We start from the raw sequence: 19,382 nt of genomic DNA, 5'->3' as shown, positions 1-19,382 counted from the left end.
AGATTATGGAGTGTTACTGTCGCTTTAAGGACGGCCCAGAGCGACTGGTGGTGCGCCGCGCTCCGAAGCCGCCATCGACAGGCTGAGCGACCATTTCATTTCTAAACGGATGGCTGTATGGATCCGTGACCATCGTGTGCAATTTCTCTGGTTATCACAAGAGCTGGACATCAACCATTTTCTGGCAGATTTCACTTTTAACAAGAGATTTTGTCATGGAAAGCCGAGCGGAAGGCTTCGCGCGTCACGATGGATTCGCTACTGGAACGAGACAAAACCACCTCCGATTTGGTCTCACAGGACGGCTTTGAGATGGCGTTCAGACAGCTGTCGGTGGTTTTTCCATCGAGTGATTATCCAAGAAATTGTGGATGTGCCTGGACATGCCAGAACATGTCTTGTGAGGCTTCATCACGGTGTTGCTTTGCGCCATGCGGCACCGCCGCGACGCGCGGAATTCCTCCGCACGTCTGTCTCAATGTGCCGAAAAAGTGCTGATGTCCACGTCTTTTCACAATTCCTGTGCTAGTCAGATGACATCCCGGATAAAACACAGTGTCCAGTTTGGAAATGAACGGCACATTCCACTGTTACAGGAGTTTTTGTCATGGAAAGAGGAGCAGAGGCCTCGCGCGTTGCGGCGGTGCCGCATGGCGCAAAGCAACGCCGTGATGAAGCCTCACAGGACATGTTCTGGCACGTCCAGGCACATCCACAATTTCTCGGATAATCACTCAATGGAAAAACCACCGACAGCTTTAAATATGACAGGAGAGAAAGGAGTGAAACCGTAAAAGTGACAAATCACAGCCTTTTGCGGTGTTTGATTTATTTAGCAGATGCACGGCAGACTGTGGGTCCTGTGTCTCAGCACGGTTTGAAAAAAAAAAGGCCAGTCTTTTGTTAAAGGAAATATGGTGCCCACTTTCCTCGAATCGGTGAGTGTCAGTGCTGAACGTTAATTTCATACCTCTGTTACTGGGCATGTCCAGACTGCTTTGTGAGGGGTTTTTAATGGAAATGCATTGAAATCGGACAAGATGTTTTGTCCAACCTGAGTGAAAATCTGTTACACAAAATCTGTTATATATGGTGTTTATTACATGGAAAGCCATACAAAAACAAAAGTCCCAATGTTTTTGTATGATGAGTGCGAGTATCGGGTTTATACGATGACAGTTTAGGCAAGTTTTACTGTACTTACTCAGGATTTTATTACCGAGAAGTCATCAGTTACCCCAACTGATGACCCCATTCTGTACCCATCCAGCTGCGAAGAAGTTGTAGGCATCCAAGCTTTTATATGCCTGCTTCTCCTGTGTAGGGTGATGGAGTGTTGATAAAGTAGTTGAAAATGACTGGATATCATATTGCGCATCTGGCTTCCACTCAAAATCAATAAAACTGGTGAAGTTCTCGAGTCATCCATGTTGATTCTCTATTTTTTTTCTGTAAATACCTCTTCTGATGTTCAGGATAGAGTCCACCAATGATCCAGCATTGGCCATGCTGTAGTTTACACAGAGCTTGCTGTCCAGTATGGCTGCGTACACAAAACTGCGTGTTGCGTTTTTTTTCTTTTCCAGTGTTATGTGATGTAAAATGTTTCTTTTTCAACAACCTACCCCCTTCCCCACTCACCCACTCACCCACCTTCTGTGTATATATTACTCACGATTGAGTCACATCATGACCCACAGCCAGTTCATAGCCTTACAGTATTATATACAATTTTTTCCACTATTACAACAGAGAGTTGTTGCATTCAAGGTGGTGTTTGTCTTCATGCATTGGATAAATATGGTATTCGCAGCTAATGAGACATAGTAACCTGATTGCTTTTATGAATGATTGTGTTAATGCCAGTCTTTTTATTTTGTCTCTGTGAAATTGAATTATATTGCTATATTACCACCAAAAATCCTAACAGCTGACCAGCATTTCAGAAACCTTATGCAGTTGTTTTCCATTTTATCCAACAGCCTAAATATAACATTTACAGACTATTCAACTCTGTAACACATTGTGACATCATTTACGGGCACACAAATCCAGTCACGACGTGAGTATCTCTTCAAGTGAAGTTGTGTTTATCTCTAGCCAGAGAAAGCCATCGATGTTTATGAGCACGCACTGAAGAAAAACCCCCAAGATGGTGCTTTAGCCAGTAAGATTGGGAAAGCCCTCGTCAAGACTCACAACTACGAAAAGGTTTGTGTGTACACGTAGAAGCACTTGTTACTGACACAATGTTGTGACACGTCTGTGCGGTTTTACAGGCAATAAATTACTATGACGCTGCACTGAAGACTGGGCAGCAGAACTTCCTGCGCTATGACCTGGCTGAGCTGCTAATGAAGATGAAGCAGTACGAGCGGTGTATGAGTGTGCTGCAGGATGCTCTCGCCCATGAACCAGGTACTTGTGTATGTAATGGACTGGGACGCCAGACTACAGATTTTGTAACAAGCAAATTCAGTCATGATACAGATCACGAGGTGCATAAGAAAAACCATCTTGTAGCAGACATAAATGCTGTGACAATAGTGAAACCACATCTTGCATTTGTGTGTGTGTGTGGTGTGTGTGTGTGTGTGTGTGTGTGTGTGTGTGTGTGTGTGTGTGTGTGTGTGTGTGTGTGTGTGTGTGTGTGTGTGTGTGTGTGTGTGTGCGTTATGAATGGTTGTGTCTGTGAATGCTCAAATTACTCAAACTACTTATACGAAAATGTTACACATGCAAGGGTTTGCCCTGTCTTGGTCCGCCCTGGTTCGAGGAGTCCAGACCCAGCTTCTAGAATTTTTATAAGAACATTCTTATAAAATTCTCGTCAGCAGGTTTGGCCATTTTTAAATATTTGGTCTCTATTTGCAGTGACAGGCTTCTGTGTGACTTGAAAATTTTTGCACAAATCAAGGGATATGGTGGCATAATAATATATTTGCGCATTATAGTCTGAAGAATTAGGTTTCCCAATTTTGTTACTGTGCTTGGGATTGTGCACTATTGGTTGTTTGGTTGTGTTTTGAAATTTTAGTGCATTGATTAAGTTACATTGTTCGTGCACATTTCTTTTATATTGTTGTTATGACTGTGTGTGTGTGTGTGTGTATATATATATATATATATATATATATATATATATATATGTATTCTTTATTTTTATAGTGGATATTTATAAGCTTTGCTTCTGCCTTCATCCTTTCGGCCACATGGGTTCACTGTACGTTGTTCTTTTTATGAGTTTTTGTTATTGTTCATCTGTGTGCTGAATAAATTCATTAATGAATTCATTATATATATATTATATATACACACACACACACACCGTATATCCTCCCACCCGGTTCTTACTTGAATTTTGAAGAAAATAAGCTGTCACATTAGCTGAGTATTTCCATAGGTATGATTCTATTCATATTGACCTTATTGTGATATTTTCATACGTAAACATACTGATAAGTGATACGCGTGAGGGTGTGCTATCTCTGATTATGCTTGTTTGTCTGTGTTTACGTAGTGAATGTGCTGCCAGCACTCACAGATGACTGCCGTTACTTGGTCCTGTTGGCAAAGGTCCAAAATAAGTTTGACAAAAATGAAGATGCTTTACTTTCTCTGCAAAGAGTAAGTGTTTGTTTTGATGCAATTCTGAAACCACCAGCTGTTAAAATTTTCAAATATTGTTTCTGCAAAGATCATTTCACATTATACATTATTCTGTGCCTAGGTACTTGAATGCATACAGTTTTGTTGGAGACTACTAACTTCTCTTGCTAACATATATTTTTATATTGCTGTGCATAAGTTTTTGACACTTTCCCTGCACCTACAGCTTTTGAAAATAATGAAAAACTGCTAATATTTCTGAATAAATACGTAAAATTTGTTGCTGCTTTTCACGTTTTTTTTGTGAAGAAAATTCTTTTTGTGTTTATTTTTTATGGGGGGTTGTATTTAGTCAGGTTTTTGCAATCATTTCTTTCAGTGATCATTGACATTTGTATTACACCTATGAAGATGTTACACTGTGTGTGTATGTGTGTTCTTATTGTTTCCATAATGCGGTTGTGTCTTTGCTGTGCAAAGGCCTGGGATGTGCAGGCCAAGGTGCTGAAGCGGATGCAGTTGGAGCAGCCCGACGCTGTCTCCATGCAGAAGCAACTTGCTGCTGAGATTTGCGCTGAGATTGCTAAACACTACACGAGTCAGAGGGGCTATGAGAGGGCAGTCAGATTCTACAAAGAAGCTCTTGTGCATTGTGAGAATGATCGCAAGGTCAGTGCGGCTGAATCAAAACGTCCTGTGTACTCACTGCAGCTGTGCTTGACAAACCCTTTTTAAGAGCATCTTCTAGTCTCTGGTTTCTCTTTTTTTCAGTGATTGAAAATAATATAAAATATGTAAAATTTTAATAAAACAATGTACATTTAAATCTCACCTGCAAATAAACATTTACAGCTCAAACGAATTTACCTCATATGACTCCACTGAGAGTGTTTGTCTGACTCAATCCATTCTCCTTCTCGTAGGTGATGCTGGAGTTGGCTCAGTTGTATCTTACGCTCGATGACATGGACGCCTGTCAGGATCAGTGCAGTGACATCCTGAAAGCTGACCAGTTTAATGAAGATGCAACATTGGTTTGTTCACTGTGTGTTTGTTTGCCAGTTGTGAACACATTTATGGAGCAACAGTAATTTATGGAATCATTTCCTCATGCACATTCACCATTAGATGATGGCTGAGCTGATGTTCAAGAAGCAAGACTATGAGCAAGCTGTTTTCCACTTCCAACAACTACTGGAGCGCAAACCAGGTGCAGTAGGACCAGGTTTCTCTTTGCCTGCTCACAGCACCTTGTGATGAACACACAGAAAATGACCTGGTTTTCAAGGAAAGTGTAATAATTTTCACTTGTTGTTTTCAGACAACTACCTAACATTATCACGTCTTATTGACCTGTTGAGGAGGGCTGGCAAGCTGGAAGACATTCCCAGATTTCTTGATATGGCAGAAAAACATTCACCCAGAACTAAGTTTGACCCTGGTTTTAATTACTGCAAAGGACTTTATCTTTGGTCAGTTTTTTTTTTAAGATTGTCTCATCAAGATTGTCGTAACATTTTAAAATTGGAGTTCATTTGCAAAAAATAATTAATACCAGATAATACCTTTATTTAGACAGCTGGAAATGATTGATTACTTTGTAAAACAAAGCTTTTTGTCACTTTCCAATGGCCACTTAATTATTTCATAATTTCTAAAATGGTTGTAACTTATCTGTTTTGCAAATGAGCGCTTCTTCCTGTTGTTCAGGCACACTGGACAACCCAATGATGCACTACGACACTTTAACAAGGCACGGAAAGACAACGATTGGGGACAGAACGCCGTTTATAACATGATTGAAATCTACCTGAACCCTGACAACAACACAATGGGCGGAGAAGTGTTTGAGACTTTAGATGGTGATATTGGGTGAGTGGGTGTATGTTGCATTTTTAATGTTAGGCATTGCATGTATACACGCACACACACACACAGTACATTATTGTACCCTAAAACTCGCAGTTTATTGACTTTCTTGGAACACTGAGGCGCTTCATTTTTTCTCTTTAGTAACTCCACGGAGAAGCAGGAGTCAGAGCAGCTTGCTGTGAGAACAGCTGAGAAGCTGCTGAAGGAGTTAAAGCCTCAGACACCTGTTGGACATTTACAGGTCCGCATCTTGGAAAATTATTGCTTAATGGCTACGAAACAGAAGGCCAATGTGGACAAAGCTCTCACTGTTTTTACAGAGATAGCAAACAATGAGGTACGTAAACGCCAGATTTTACACAGGAGTTTTTAAAAAAATCACAAAACACAAGTTCATGTTCTCAGGTAAACACTGGCCTTCATTCAGGGCTAATACATAGGAACAAAGTGTCAGATTACATTGTGTTCAGCCATAATAAGATCTTTTTGCCATAGATTCTATGTCTTTGGACTGAATACATTTTTTTCTCTTTATTTCACCTTTGATGGAGATGATAAAGCACTGTCATTCATTCACATTGCCCACAAATTACTTGTAGGTCTAGAACAGCTTTAAGAGCTGGTTTGCAAAGTATATAATTTTTGTAATTTTATTCATATGTTATATACACTGAATCAACAACAAATCAGAATTTGGTTTGTATTATACAGGTTCCAAGTGTGAGTGTGAAACTTTGAAAAGCACTTGCATGGAAAGGGGAGTTGTGCTGTCAGTGTTACTTCCCTGTGTAAATAAAGATGCTAAAATGGTCTAATTCTATCACATGATGAAAAACGGAAGACTGGTGCCCTTCACCGAATATATACTGTCTGGAAAAAATAGGTCAACTTAATCAGTAAATGCATAAACAAGATGTCACCTGAACAAACTATGGGATGTTCATTAATGTCAGTGAAGAATCCTATTGAACACTGGTGGCCTTGAGCTACTTTTTCTCTGAAAATAGGCCACGATTTATTCACCAGTCATGTTGGTCTTCACATCAGCTGAGAAGTTCTAAGGAATCTTTCTAACCAACTGTGGTTAGTCTGGACTTTTTGTGCAAACCAAAATTGCAGGTTAGGTCGGACCAAGCAAAAGAGGTGGGTTTGGTCCAAATCAAACTGAAGCACAATCCAGTTCATTCGCCATATGAAAACAGTTTTTAGGTCGTTTTCACACCTGGAAATCCAGAATAAGGTCTGTACCAAGGTTCATGTTGTGTGCCTGAAACTTGCTTGGTTTCAGTTTGAAGGATAACTTCATTTGAATGGAGAAAAATGTTATGCATCTTACTTCTTGTATGTGTACATTAAATACAAGACAATTGTGTATTAATGTGCTTCATTTTTATAAAGACTGGCTAGGATACGATGTGTCTTACCAGCCTCAAAGTTTCCAATTAACAGATTTTCAGTGATGCCCGTAAAATCCGAACTGAAACATTTCAAAACTAGCAATAAATTAAAAACATACCGAAAGTTTGAATCGGTCATTGGTGGATTAGAAGTTAGTATTGTTGCCTCACAGTAAGAAGGTCATGGAATTGATTCCCACCTGTGGCCTTTCTGTGTGTAGTTTGCATTGTTCTCCCAGTGTTTGTGTGGGTTCCCTCCGGGTGCTTGCCACAACCAAAGATATGCAGGTTAGGTGGATTTGAAACTTGAAATTGTCCGTAGCTGTGTGTGCAGGTGTGAATGTGTTTGTGGCCCTGTAACAGACTGGCATCCTACCCCTATGACCGCTGGGATAGGCTCCAGCGCCCACCCCCCATGACCCTTAATTGGAGTAAGCGGTTGAAGATGAGTGAGTGAGTAAATGAATCAGTCATACAACCCCAATTCCAATGAAGTTGGGACGTTGTGTAAAATGTAAATAAAAACGGAATACAATGATTTGCAAATCCTCTTCAACCTATATTCAATTGATTCTGTGTAGGCTCTCAGTTGTCCAGGTGGTTTCCATAGTAGAGAAGCTTGAATCTTCGACTGGACTGGGTTGCTTGACGCGAGGATGTTTCGCTTCAAATCGAAGAAGCTTCCTCAGCTAAAATTCTTGCTCTGGAAGTCTGACTTCTGTCTGACTCTTGTAGGGACGAATGAACAGAAGCCAACAAAAGCTGGAATTTTAAACCTAACGAGACCCCTCCTACTGAGAGGCAGACTGCTATAGGCTAGTGACTAAACAATAGCTCTAATTAGCAACTGTTAACTGTGCTCTAGTTAGCACTCTCCTGATGACTGGGCAGCTGTCCCTCCTAATGATGGGATGGATGCCTTTCTTGATGGCTCCCTTGATGACTCTCCTGATGATGTGAATGACTCATTACCATGAACAAAAGACTGAAACTCCTTTGACCTGAGTACCCCATTGTAAACAGGGGATAAAGCATGTCTCAGACCCCCTCCCCGGTTGAGGCTGGGTTTCAAACGTTTCACAAAGAATGCCTCCTTGACCCCTCTCTCAAACCATTTCTTCTCTCTGGCTATTTTAACTTCCTAGGGAAGTTAAAATATTAGTTATAATATTTATAGGTATAATAATAATTAGTTATAATATTTTAACTGAAATAATTTAATTGAAATGGATGCCTGCAACACGTTTCAAAAAAGTTGGGATGGGGCAACAAAAGACTGGGAAAGTTGATGAATGCTCAAAGAACACCAAATTGAAAACAAGTGAGTGTCATGACTGGGTATAAAAGGAGCATCCCCAAAAGGCTCAGCCATTCACAAGCAAAAATGGGGCAAGGATCACCACTTTGTGAACAACTGCGTGAAAAAAATAGTCCAACAGTTTAAGAACAATGTTTCTCAACATTCAGTTGCAAGGAATTTAGGGATTCCATCATCTACAGTCCATAATACAATCAGAATATTCAGAGAATCTGGAGAACTTTCTACACGTAAGCGGCAAAGTCGAAAACCAACATTGAATGCCCGTGACTTTCGATCCCTCAGGCGGCACTGCATTAAAAACTGACATCATTGTGTAAAGGATCTTACCGCGTGGGCTCAGGAACACTTCAGAAAACCATTGTCAGTTAACACAGTTCATTGCTACATCTACAAGTGCAAGTTAAAACTCTACCATGCAAAGCGACAGCCATACATCAACACCATCCAGAAACGCTGCTGCCTTCTCTGGGCCCAAGCTCATTTGAAATGGACAGAGGCAAAGTGGAAAAGTGTGCTGTGGTCTGATGAGTCCAAATTTCAAATTGTTTTTGGAAATCATAGACATCGTGTCCTCCGGACAAAAGAGGAAAAAGACCATCCAGATTGTTACCAGCACAAAGTTCAAAAGTCAGCATCTGTGATGGTATGGGGGTGTGTTAGTGCTCATGGCATGGACAACTTACACATCTGTGATGGCACCATCAATGCTGAAAGGTATATCCAGGTTTTGGAGCAACACATGCTGCTATCCAAGCAACGTCTTTTTCAGGGACATCCCTGCTTATTTCAGCAAGACAACACCAAGCCACATTCTGTACGTGTTACAACAGCGTGGCTTCGTAGTAAAAGAGTGCGGGTACTAGACTGGCCTGCCTGCAGTCCAGACCTGTCGCCCATTGAAAATGTGTGGTGCATTATGAAGCGCAAAATATGACAACGGAGACCCCGGACTGTTGAACAACTGAAGTCATACATCAAGCAAGAATGGGAAAGAATTCCACTTACAAAGCTTCAACAATTAGTGTCCTCAGTTCCCAAATGCTTAGTGAGTGTTGTTAGAAGGAAAGGTGATGTAACACAGTGGTAAACATACCACTGTCCCAGCTTTTTTGAAATGTGTTGCAGGCATCCATTTCAAAATGAGCAAATATTTGCACAAAAACAATAAAGTTTATCAGTTTGAACATTAAATATCTTGTCTTTGTGGTGTATTCAATTGAATATAGGTTGAAGAGGATTTGCAGATCATTGTATTCTGTTTTTATTTACATTTTACACAACGTCCCAACTTCATTGGAATTGGGGTTGTACTTTGCAGAAAGGGACAATCCAGGATTTTGTGAAACTTTTATGATCAACGTGTCGAGGCTCGCTGCTTTGCCATAATATTGGTCAGGGAAAAATCTGGGAGGTGTCAGCAAGAATCCTCTGTGCTTCAAATTTCAAACTTATCATTTGTGTTTCAATATACTAGTGCCCCATCATTTTTGGACCTGTGAGGTTTACACATGGGTTGGTGTTATACACAGTGAAAACAAGTGGGGAGGGGTGGGGGTGTGTTGTACCATTGTTCCTGTCTCACCAGGATTCTTTTGTTTGGATTTAGAAAGACAACGTGCCGGCGCTCTTGGCCATGGCGACAGCTTACATGATCCAAAAACAATCTGCTAAAGCCAGGACCCAGCTCAAACGCATTTCTAAAATGAACTGGAACATTGCTGATGCTGAAGAGTTTGAGAAGAGCTGGTTGCTCCTGGCTGACATCTTCATCCATCTGGCAAAGTACGACATGGCGGGGGACCTCCTGAAGAAATGTCTCCGTCATAACAAGGTCAGCACTGTGGTTACCGTCACTCATCTGATATTCACATTTTGTCATTGTCTTTTTTTTTTTTTTTTTTTTTTATTGAACTGATTGTGCTTTCTCACAGTCATGCTGCAAGGCTTATGAATATATGGGCTACATAATGGAGAAAGAGCAGGCTTTCCATGACGCAGCACTCAACTATGAACTAGCATGGAAATTTGGAAATCGAACAAACCCAACGACCGGTATGTGAAAAACATGTTCAGGTCCATTATTCGGGATCAGAGGGTTTAGGGTGATGACTAATGTAGTTATAACTGTAACATTTGTCATTGTTTCAGGATACAGGCTGGCGTTTAATTACTTAAAAGCAAAGAGACACACTGATGCCATAGATGTTTGTCATAAGGTGAGGCAACTTGCACAGTGCAGTGTTTAAGCTTTTAAAAAAAAACTTTTGTGTGTGTGTGATTTATCTTTGCTTCTGTCCACAGGTTTTGGAAATTTGTCCAACTTATCCAAAAATAAAAAAGGACATCCTGGACAAAGCTCGTGCTGCTCTAAGACCTTAGAACAACAGATGTGTGTGTGTGTGTGTGTGTGTGTGTGTGTGTGTGTGTGTGTGTGTGTGTGTGTGTGTGTGTGTGTGTGTGTGTGTGTGTGTGTGTGTGTGTGTGTGTGTGTGTGTGTGTGTGTGCATCACATCAAACACGTGTCCTACATGTGTGTATTTACATGGCAGAGCTTCAGCTGCCGCTGAATCTGTCCACGTGACATCATTTATCTTTGTTAAAGCCTTTTATTACACACTGCATTTTGTATGACCATTTTTGGGTGGGACTTTTACAGTGCACTCTGTTTGGACTTTTTTTTGTGTGTGCACACTTTTTTGTTTGTTTGTTTTATTCCCTCAAATGACTCGTTTGGCTGGTCAAACTGTCACCTGACAGAACACCTCCCGTTGTTGTGTAATGTATTAAACATTAAAAACAAATGCATATATCCCACCCAATTTGATTATAACCCATATCCCGTGAGTCAGAGCTCTAGCCCCAGCATTCGGAAACTGGACATATGACAGTTTACGTGTGTGTGACTTACATTACAACCCCAATTCCAGTGAAGTTGGGACGTTGTGTAAAATGTAAATCAAAACAGAATAGAATGATTTGCAAATCCTCTTCAACCTATATTCAATTGAATACACCACAAAGACAAGATATTTAATGTTCAAACTGATACGTTATTGTTTTTGTGCAAATATTTGCTCATTTTGAAATGGATGCCTGCAACACATTTCAAAAAAGCTGGGACAGTGGTATGTTTACCACTGTGTTACATCACCTTTACTTCTAACAACACTAAGCGTTTAGGAACTGAGGACACTAATTGTTGAAGCTTTGTAAGTGGAATTCTTTCCCATTCTTGCTTGATGTATGACTTCAGTTGTTCAACAGTCTGGGGTCTCCGTTGTCATATTTTGCGCTTCATAATGCACCACACATTTTCAATGGGCGACAGGTCTGGACTGCAGGCAGGCCAGTCTAGTACCCGCACTCTTTTACTACGAAGCCACGCTGTTGTAACACGTGCAGAATGTGGCTTGGTGTTGTCTTGCTGAAATAAGCAGGGATGTCCCTGAAAATGACGTTGCTTGGATGGCAGCATGTGTTGCTCCAAAACCTGGATGTACCTTTCAGCATTGATGGTGCCATCACAGATGTCTAAGTTGCCCATGCCATGGGCACTAACACACCCCCATACATCACAGATTCTGGTTTTTGAACATTGTGTTGGGAACACTCTGGATGGTCTTTTTCCTCTTTTGTACGGAGAACACGACGTCCATGATTTCAATTTGAAATGTGGACTCATCAGACCACAGCACACTTTTCCACTTTGCGTCTGTCCATTTCAAATAAGCTCGGGCCCAGAGAAGGTGGTGGCGTTTCTGGATGTTGTTGATGTATGGCTTTCACTTTGCATGGTAGAGTTTTAACTTGCACTTGTAGATGTAGCGACGAACTGTGTTAACTGATAATGGTTTTCTGAAGTGTTCCTGAGCCCACGCGGTAAGATCCTTTACACAATGATGTTTTTAATGCAGTGCCGCCTGAGGGTTCAAAGGTCATGGGCATTCAGTGTTGGTTTTCGGCCTCACCGCTTACATGTAGAAAGTTCTCCAGATTCTCTGAATCTTCTGATTATATTATGGACTGTAGATGATGGAATCCCTAAATTCTTTGTAATTGAATGTTGAGAAACAGACTATTTATTCACACAGCTGTTCACAAAGTGGTGATCCTTGCCCCATCTTTGCTTGTGAACAGCTGAGCCTTTTGGGGATGCTTTTTTTTATACCCAATTATGACACTCACCTGTTTTCAATTAACCTGTTCACCCGTGGAATGTTCCAAACAGGTGTTCTTGGAGCATTCATCAACTTTCCCAGTCTTTTGTTGCCCCTCTCCCAGCTTTTTTGAAATGTGTTGCAGGCATCCATTTCAAAATGAGCAAATATTTGCACAAAACAAAAAATTCTATCAGTTTGAACATTAAATATCTTGTCTTTGTGGTGTATTCAATTGAATATAGGTTGAAGAGGATTTGCAAATCATTGTATTCTGTTTTTATTTACATTTCACACAACGTCCCAACTTCATTGGAATTGGGGTTGTATGGATTACACGGCAGGTGAAGACTGCAGTCCAGACACAGAAATTGGATCTGGTCACTAGCTATATATAATGTGAACAGTCAGTCAGTGAAAACAGACATAACATCTGTTCTCACTGATTGACTGTGAGATATGCTTTAAATCTGATTTGAACTGGCAGTCTGAACAAAGCCATAGTGTCAACAACATTTATGTAAAAACGAAAAAACTTAATTGAATTCACTTATATTGTTTGTATTTTATGTAAATTGTTTTTTGAACAGGTTTGCATTGTTGCTGCTTGTATGTCTACCTGATTTTGGAGAGAGATTTCTGTTAAGGCAGCTGGTGATCCTTGATATCAAGGCATTTTCTACAGTTAAATACAGGTTTTTGCTTGTATAACCCACTTTAATCAGGTGCAGCATTTATTAAAATTCTCCCCACCTTCTACCTCATACGTTTTGGGTGTATGAAAATTTGCTGATGCTTCTTGCTGTGGACTTGCATGTTTCAAAGATGTAAACCATCTCAGGAGCCACACCGCTATTCAGTTACAGTCTGGTCCTGGTGACATTGGGTGGAGAAATTGGGCTAATTGCTCCTTTTTGGAACTTCCATGATCAGAATTTATTTTAGGGTAATAGAATCAAATTTTGCCTAGCCCCATAAAATTTAAGTGCAAAGTGACTGTCTAAAGAAATGAGACAGAAAGAAAATGAGCAGTTTTATATACATCCCAATTATGTCTCCATTGCTGTGAAAAAATGGGCATGTTATTTTATTATGATGGTGATTCTTACCTCCGCCAATGAAGTTGAGCAGAGTTTTTCACTCCTGTTTGATTGTGAACAGCCTGGAACTCACAATTTTTCATATATCTTTATGACATTTTACAGAGGATTCATATCCTGATAGGCAAGAACTGATTCAATTTTCATAGGTCAAAATCAGGAAAAATATTGGAAAAATCCCTATCCTTTAACATTGATCTTTGTCAAAAATATCAAATTTCTTTCATATTTGAGAGCGTTATGTAGGATGGTATCCTTTATCAACTGACAAAGTTTGATCCGGATCTGATCCGGATTACAGATTTTGTGGCCATTGAAAACCCCATCTATATTATAATAGCTAAGTGGCCTACTGTGTGTGTGTGTGTGTGTGTGTGTGTGTGTGTGTGTGTGTGTGTGTGTGTGTGTGTGTGTGTGTGTGTGTGTGTGTGTGTGTGTGTGTGTGTGTGTGTGTGTGTGTGTGTGTGTGTGTGTGTGTGTGTGTGCGCGCATGTGCATGCATGCATTTGTATGGCTTCGATCATGGAGAAACCGGGGAGAGCTGACATTTGCCGTTTGGTATGCTTATGCATTTTGGGTTAAGGATGAACGCTGTGAAAATGGAAAGTTGATAGGACTAATATTTTTTGAGAAATTAGCTATTTTAGCTAACCAGTTAACAACGGACATTGTGCTGCAATGCACCATGGGAGTTTGGGGATTTAAATGTTGTTATTGGCCATCGTAGTCTCGTTTGAGGGTGGGAGATAAAGGGGTTAAATGAAATAGCATATGACACAAAAATTGTACTTCCGGGTACAGCCCCATTATTATTATTCACATTAAATCTCACTAAAATGTACTGACACAACCTATCCCATTTGCCTCATCTTCCCACTGCAAACCAAAAAAAAAGCATTTTAATGTGACTGCTTCAGTGATTGCAGCCGAAAACAAAACCATACACCATCTTTCAGTGTAAACTTATGCTGTGCTTGTGTTGTGCACTGGCAGGCTGTCCTTGGAAGTGATCAACTTCTGCGATATCACACAGGGGTTCAAACGGGACTGCGCTGCCCCATTGTGGTTCATGTTAGTTTAACAGTGTTGTTAGTGTTATTGATTTATTGTTTTTGTTGTTCATTTGGTTTAGTTAAGTGTCATGTTGCCGTTACCATGAGTGACGTAAGTGTCATTTTGCCGATACCATGAGTGAAAAGTGTATTGCGTTTGATGTCTTCTGCCACCATCTTGGTTTGTGCATGTGTAAAAATAGAAACACCTGTTTGCGACAGAATGCGGAAAAGATGAAAAGCTCTCCGTCCATGCGTGTGTATAATTTTGAGCACGGACAAACTGTGGAGAGCTGACATTTGCTGATTGGTATGCTTAGGTATTTTGGCTCGAGGATGTACGCTGTGAAAACGGACCATTGATAGGACAAATATCTTTGGAGAAACTACGAATATTAGTTAACGTTGTTAATTACATTCTGGACTAACGCCATTCCAGCAGCGGACAATAAATTATTTTTATATTGAAAGGGTGAATGAGTGTGTGTGTGTGCATGATTTTATTTAGTAAGTTCAGTGTAAGTACATAATATAATTGTAAGTACGTTAGAAATACATGGATGACACAAGAAAGTGAAAACAATTATTTTCATTGTGGTCCATTTAAAAATCAAATGACAAAATAGAGGTAATAATAATAATGGTGTGTTTATGATAACAAGAACTTAAACAGTTTAGAAATACATTAAGTCAGTATATTAACATGAAAAAGATTACATAATTAAATGGGAAAAATAGTTGAGTTCTTCAAAAAACTTGAGGTCTAAGGTTCTAAAAACATTCTGGACTTGCACACCATTCCAACTCAAAAATTTTTGCACAGTTTATTACCACCCTTGAAAAATGCCAGCTACCTATTTTATAAACACTACCCTATCTAGAGCCCATGGGTCCCCATGGGCAACACACTAGTCTAATGCATATTTTACATAATATATCGAGGGTAGGCTGAAAAAGTTCTAAGGCTCACTAGCTGAAAAGTTCTAAGGCTCACTATGATGCAGTTAATGCATTAACTGTATCATAGTGATCCTTAGAACTTTTCAGCCTACCCTCGTACATTTTGCATTATATCTCAATCAAAAGTGCCTCAAGTACTCTCATTTGTGACAATGAGGTGCAAAACTGGCACTGAATAGAATAAGTTTGATCTGCATCTGATCCGTATTGCAGATTTAGCACCTATTTGATTTTAACATTGAAAAGCCCTTTTGATCTATATTTTGTATTATATTTTAGCTTATGAAAAGCCACTTCTAACAGGACTTTGACCTTGAAAATTTTTTTTCAAGGTAAAAATTTTTGAAATTTCAAAGTACTGTTGGTGGAGGTCTGCACTCTACGAGCGTGGTTCTCTAATTATTGTACAGTAACAATAATTGGAATTTTTATTTCTTTTGATAAGTTGGGATGGATACATGAGCATTTCAAAGTCACATAATATGTTTGGGACTCAGTCATCAGTCAAGGAAAAACTACTGGTATGGTCATATGATACTGTTTGGGAAATGTGTCTGCTGTAAACATTTCTCAAAAACTGAGTGACTGCAAGAAGGAGAACAGTGAGGGAAGCCACCATGCCACCCAGGACAACTGAAGAACCTATAGGCTTCTGTGGCTGTGATTACAGAAACTGCACAGTACAAGTTTAGTCTATGTGTCGAGCTTCATGGTCAAGTGGCACAGAGGACTTGCTTGTAAACATGTTTCAGCAACACTTGGCCAGAAGACACATGAATGACTTGAGCCTAGAATGAATCGATTTTCTTCTATGAAAATCCCCTTTAGTGGTCTCTGCTGCACAGGTCATTTTTATACTTTTACATTTTATGGATTAATATTATAGTTTTATTGTATTTGTTAAAGATTTTATGGGTTGAGAGACCCGGCCGGGGCAAAACATACTTCGCTGTGTTCTTATTGTAAGTTTTACTTTTAAAGGCACTTTTAAATAAATTGAAACTTGAACTTGAGGTGGCACACAGGTCTGTCAGTCAATGTAAAGTTAGCGTACAGTTGCATAACATTTTATCACAGCTTCATAAGACTCATATTTTTTATGAAATCTGAGTTCCCAGTTTCCATTTAATGCAACATGAGCAAACGTCCTACATGTCATTTGCAAAATGTCAAGGTGCAAACTCAACAGCATTTTGCAGGACCAACTGCCTCTTTACTCTTCCTCCTCTTCATCGCCATCCTCATGTCATCCTTACTAAACCATTTCACTTTCTGATTTACAATCTCCCCATCATCAAGCCTTCTTTTTCATTTTCTTTATTCAGCAACTCCTCAAAATACTCCCACTACTTTCTCAATACTTTTCAGCAAATTTCCACTGTATTATAACCCTAACCTGCTGCACATCCTTTCCAGCTCAGCCCCTCTGTCTGGCCAATCAGTTCCACTCCTATTCTCCTTCCTTAATGTTTAACTTCATGTACAGCTCAACTTTTCTTAACCTTTGCCACATCTCCCATCGCCTGCCTCCAATTCCGGCGACTGAGTTTGAGCCCAGTAAGGGATGAAACAAAGCATGTTACATATGCATGCATGTATTAAAACAGGTCAGGTAAATGAAGAATAACATATAAAACCCCACTGAGGCTTTTCAGGTTTCAAATCCCGCAAAACTTCGGAGAGGTCGCCGCGCTGCGAGATCTCAGTAACATTGAGAACTGCATTGATACGCTCTGGTCACGCTAAACTTTAACCGCAGCACATGGACAACACAATTAACATCGCAACGTAAAACTATTTTTATGTTGTGCCTAAAACTCTTGAATATATTCTCTGGGTTTTTAGATGTTGTTATTGAGTTTATTTTATGTAAACATGCGAGAATCACAGACTGTCTCTCCATTATTTTCAATGGGAGCTGCTGTGAGCTCCACTTGCTTCCTGATCATGTCGTTCTGGGGGAAAGTGAAGTTTGCTCTTTAACGTCTTGATTATTGTTCTTTACAACACTGTTTGTCCTCTTTGTTCCAGCGGCGGCACAGGAAAAACACCTCCGTGTTGATAACCATTTGTTAAAATCCAGTTGGCTTTTGATGGCTTTCAGTGGAGTGAGTATATGAGAAATTGTTTATCAGCTGGACATGTTCCAACTTGTCCTTAAGGCTTCCAACAGAGGTGTTTTTCCTGTGACGGAGTGTCGCGGCGGCTGCGAGCCGACGCTGCAATCCGCCCGCACGTCTTTCATTAAAAAAAATCTCCTTTAACAGTGGAATATCCGGATAAAATGCTGAAACCGACTTCTTCTGAAACTTCTCTGTTCTCTCACGACGTCCTGGATCAACAGAGCCTGAAATGTGGAGGTTTTAAGCTTGAAACAGGCTGATGACGCTGCCTGAGAGCGCTGCGCGACGTCTCGCACCGTGAAAAGTCCTTAAAACAACAGAATCACCTCAAAATCTCTCATCAGCTGTTAAAATTTTCACTGAAGTCTCACAGGTTTAGAAAAAATTTTGATCAAACAAAGCGCCAGTCTCTCAGCAACTTCTCAGACAAAGGAATTCCGACGAGGGGCTGGATGACTCCTCCCACAAGGAGTGCTCACAGGTGAATGACGTCACCGACGCATGGAAAAACTCACGCATGCGCACGAGGGTTCAAGCATGTCTGACGTAAAAACGAATGAAATCCATATAGTTTTTGAAAAAAATAAAAAGGACCTATACTTTACAGACAGCCCTCGTATGTCTGAAACTCGGTTTGCGCTTATTAAATTCCACGCAGATTAAACGTAGCAGACATGGATTTTTTGTTATAATTGTTTTAGCAAGTTTTCAGGGTATCATGCAGCAGTCTCTTATTAACGTGATGAAAAGCATAAAAAATGACATTTTTGTAGTATAATATTCATTTACAATTGTCATTGTGTGGATTCTCTATGTTGTTTTGACTGCAGCGACTCTCTGGCACGCAAGGGATTATGGGATATGTGAAAACCCCAAATGGCTTTATTGTATTCTGAATACATTTTTTAAAATCATGTTTTTAGGTAATCCTACACCTAATTACAAAACTGAAAATTGTAGACAGACATGTTTTTAATGACCTTTGATGGCCCACCTGCATTGTCTTCATAGCCCACGAGGGGATTGTGGCCCACACTTTGGAAATCACTCATCTATTTATTGTTTTACCTCCTCTGTTTTTAATATCTGCATATTGTTCTTTAATTGAATTTAATATTGTGAAATACTTTGTATGAATGTTTAAAAGTAGGGGTGGAAATATTTGGATATATCGTGATGACTGCTTGGTGGCACCTGTATTGAATTGTAGTAGTTTCTTCAGTGAGAATTGCGATGCTGTTAAAAGTCAACTACTTCCCAAAGAAGCATAAATGTTTAATAAATTGTGCAAACAGTAAACTGATAATGTCAAAGATTGCAATTTACACTTCAGAATAATTTCTCTTTAAAAAAAAAAGTCTGAATTACTGAGAACAGGAATGTAATATGGTGTTAAATATTGAATCATGACAGGTGTATTGTAATATGCATTTCAGCTACATTTAAAAGTTTCCCTGACATTACTCATTTATAAAGCATAAATTCTCAGATTCATCTTCATTTCATGTATGCTTATGCTATATGCTTATATTTCGGTGGCCGGGAAGCTCAAACCAAACTGATATGTTGGAAAATATAATCGATTTTTTTTTTTTTTTTTTTTTTTTTTTTTTTTTGCTTCGGTATCAACTTGTGAATCTTGTCCTAAGTATAAACTTATTTCTCAACTTGTAAATTTGTATTCTAAATGTGAAGTTTTTTTAAGATGTCTATTTTTTTTAACTTTGGTAAATTTACTTTTGTAAATTTGTTTTCGAACATGTAAATTTGGTTTGCACTTCCCAGCCACCA

The 19,382-nt window shown here is 39.6% G+C and overlaps 1 protein-coding gene across 1 annotated transcript in view; it reads left to right on the top strand.

Annotated features, from left to right (window-relative positions):
- The window catches only part of ttc21b (tetratricopeptide repeat domain 21B), a 64,348-nt gene that overhangs the window by 22,356 nt on the left and 22,610 nt on the right, over window positions 1-19,382 (top strand). The window contains exons 17-29 of the mRNA XM_034187077.1: window positions 2,101-2,211; window positions 2,280-2,418; window positions 3,521-3,627; window positions 4,090-4,278; window positions 4,533-4,643; window positions 4,738-4,819; window positions 4,931-5,081; window positions 5,320-5,481; window positions 5,623-5,818; window positions 9,806-10,030; window positions 10,131-10,251; window positions 10,348-10,415; window positions 10,501-10,601. Coding sequence (XP_034042968.1) covers window positions 2,101-2,211; window positions 2,280-2,418; window positions 3,521-3,627; window positions 4,090-4,278; window positions 4,533-4,643; window positions 4,738-4,819; window positions 4,931-5,081; window positions 5,320-5,481; window positions 5,623-5,818; window positions 9,806-10,030; window positions 10,131-10,251; window positions 10,348-10,415; window positions 10,501-10,578 — 1,740 coding nt within the window. The 3' untranslated portion in view covers window positions 10,579-10,601. The remainder of the gene's footprint in view (window positions 1-2,100; window positions 2,212-2,279; window positions 2,419-3,520; window positions 3,628-4,089; window positions 4,279-4,532; window positions 4,644-4,737; window positions 4,820-4,930; window positions 5,082-5,319; window positions 5,482-5,622; window positions 5,819-9,805; window positions 10,031-10,130; window positions 10,252-10,347; window positions 10,416-10,500; window positions 10,602-19,382) is intronic.

The sequence above is a fragment of the Thalassophryne amazonica genome, chromosome 14 (assembly GCF_902500255.1).
Source record: "Thalassophryne amazonica chromosome 14, fThaAma1.1, whole genome shotgun sequence".
Taxonomy (NCBI): domain Eukaryota; kingdom Metazoa; phylum Chordata; class Actinopteri; order Batrachoidiformes; family Batrachoididae; genus Thalassophryne; species Thalassophryne amazonica.
This window is presented reverse-complemented; position numbering and strand designations above follow the sequence as displayed.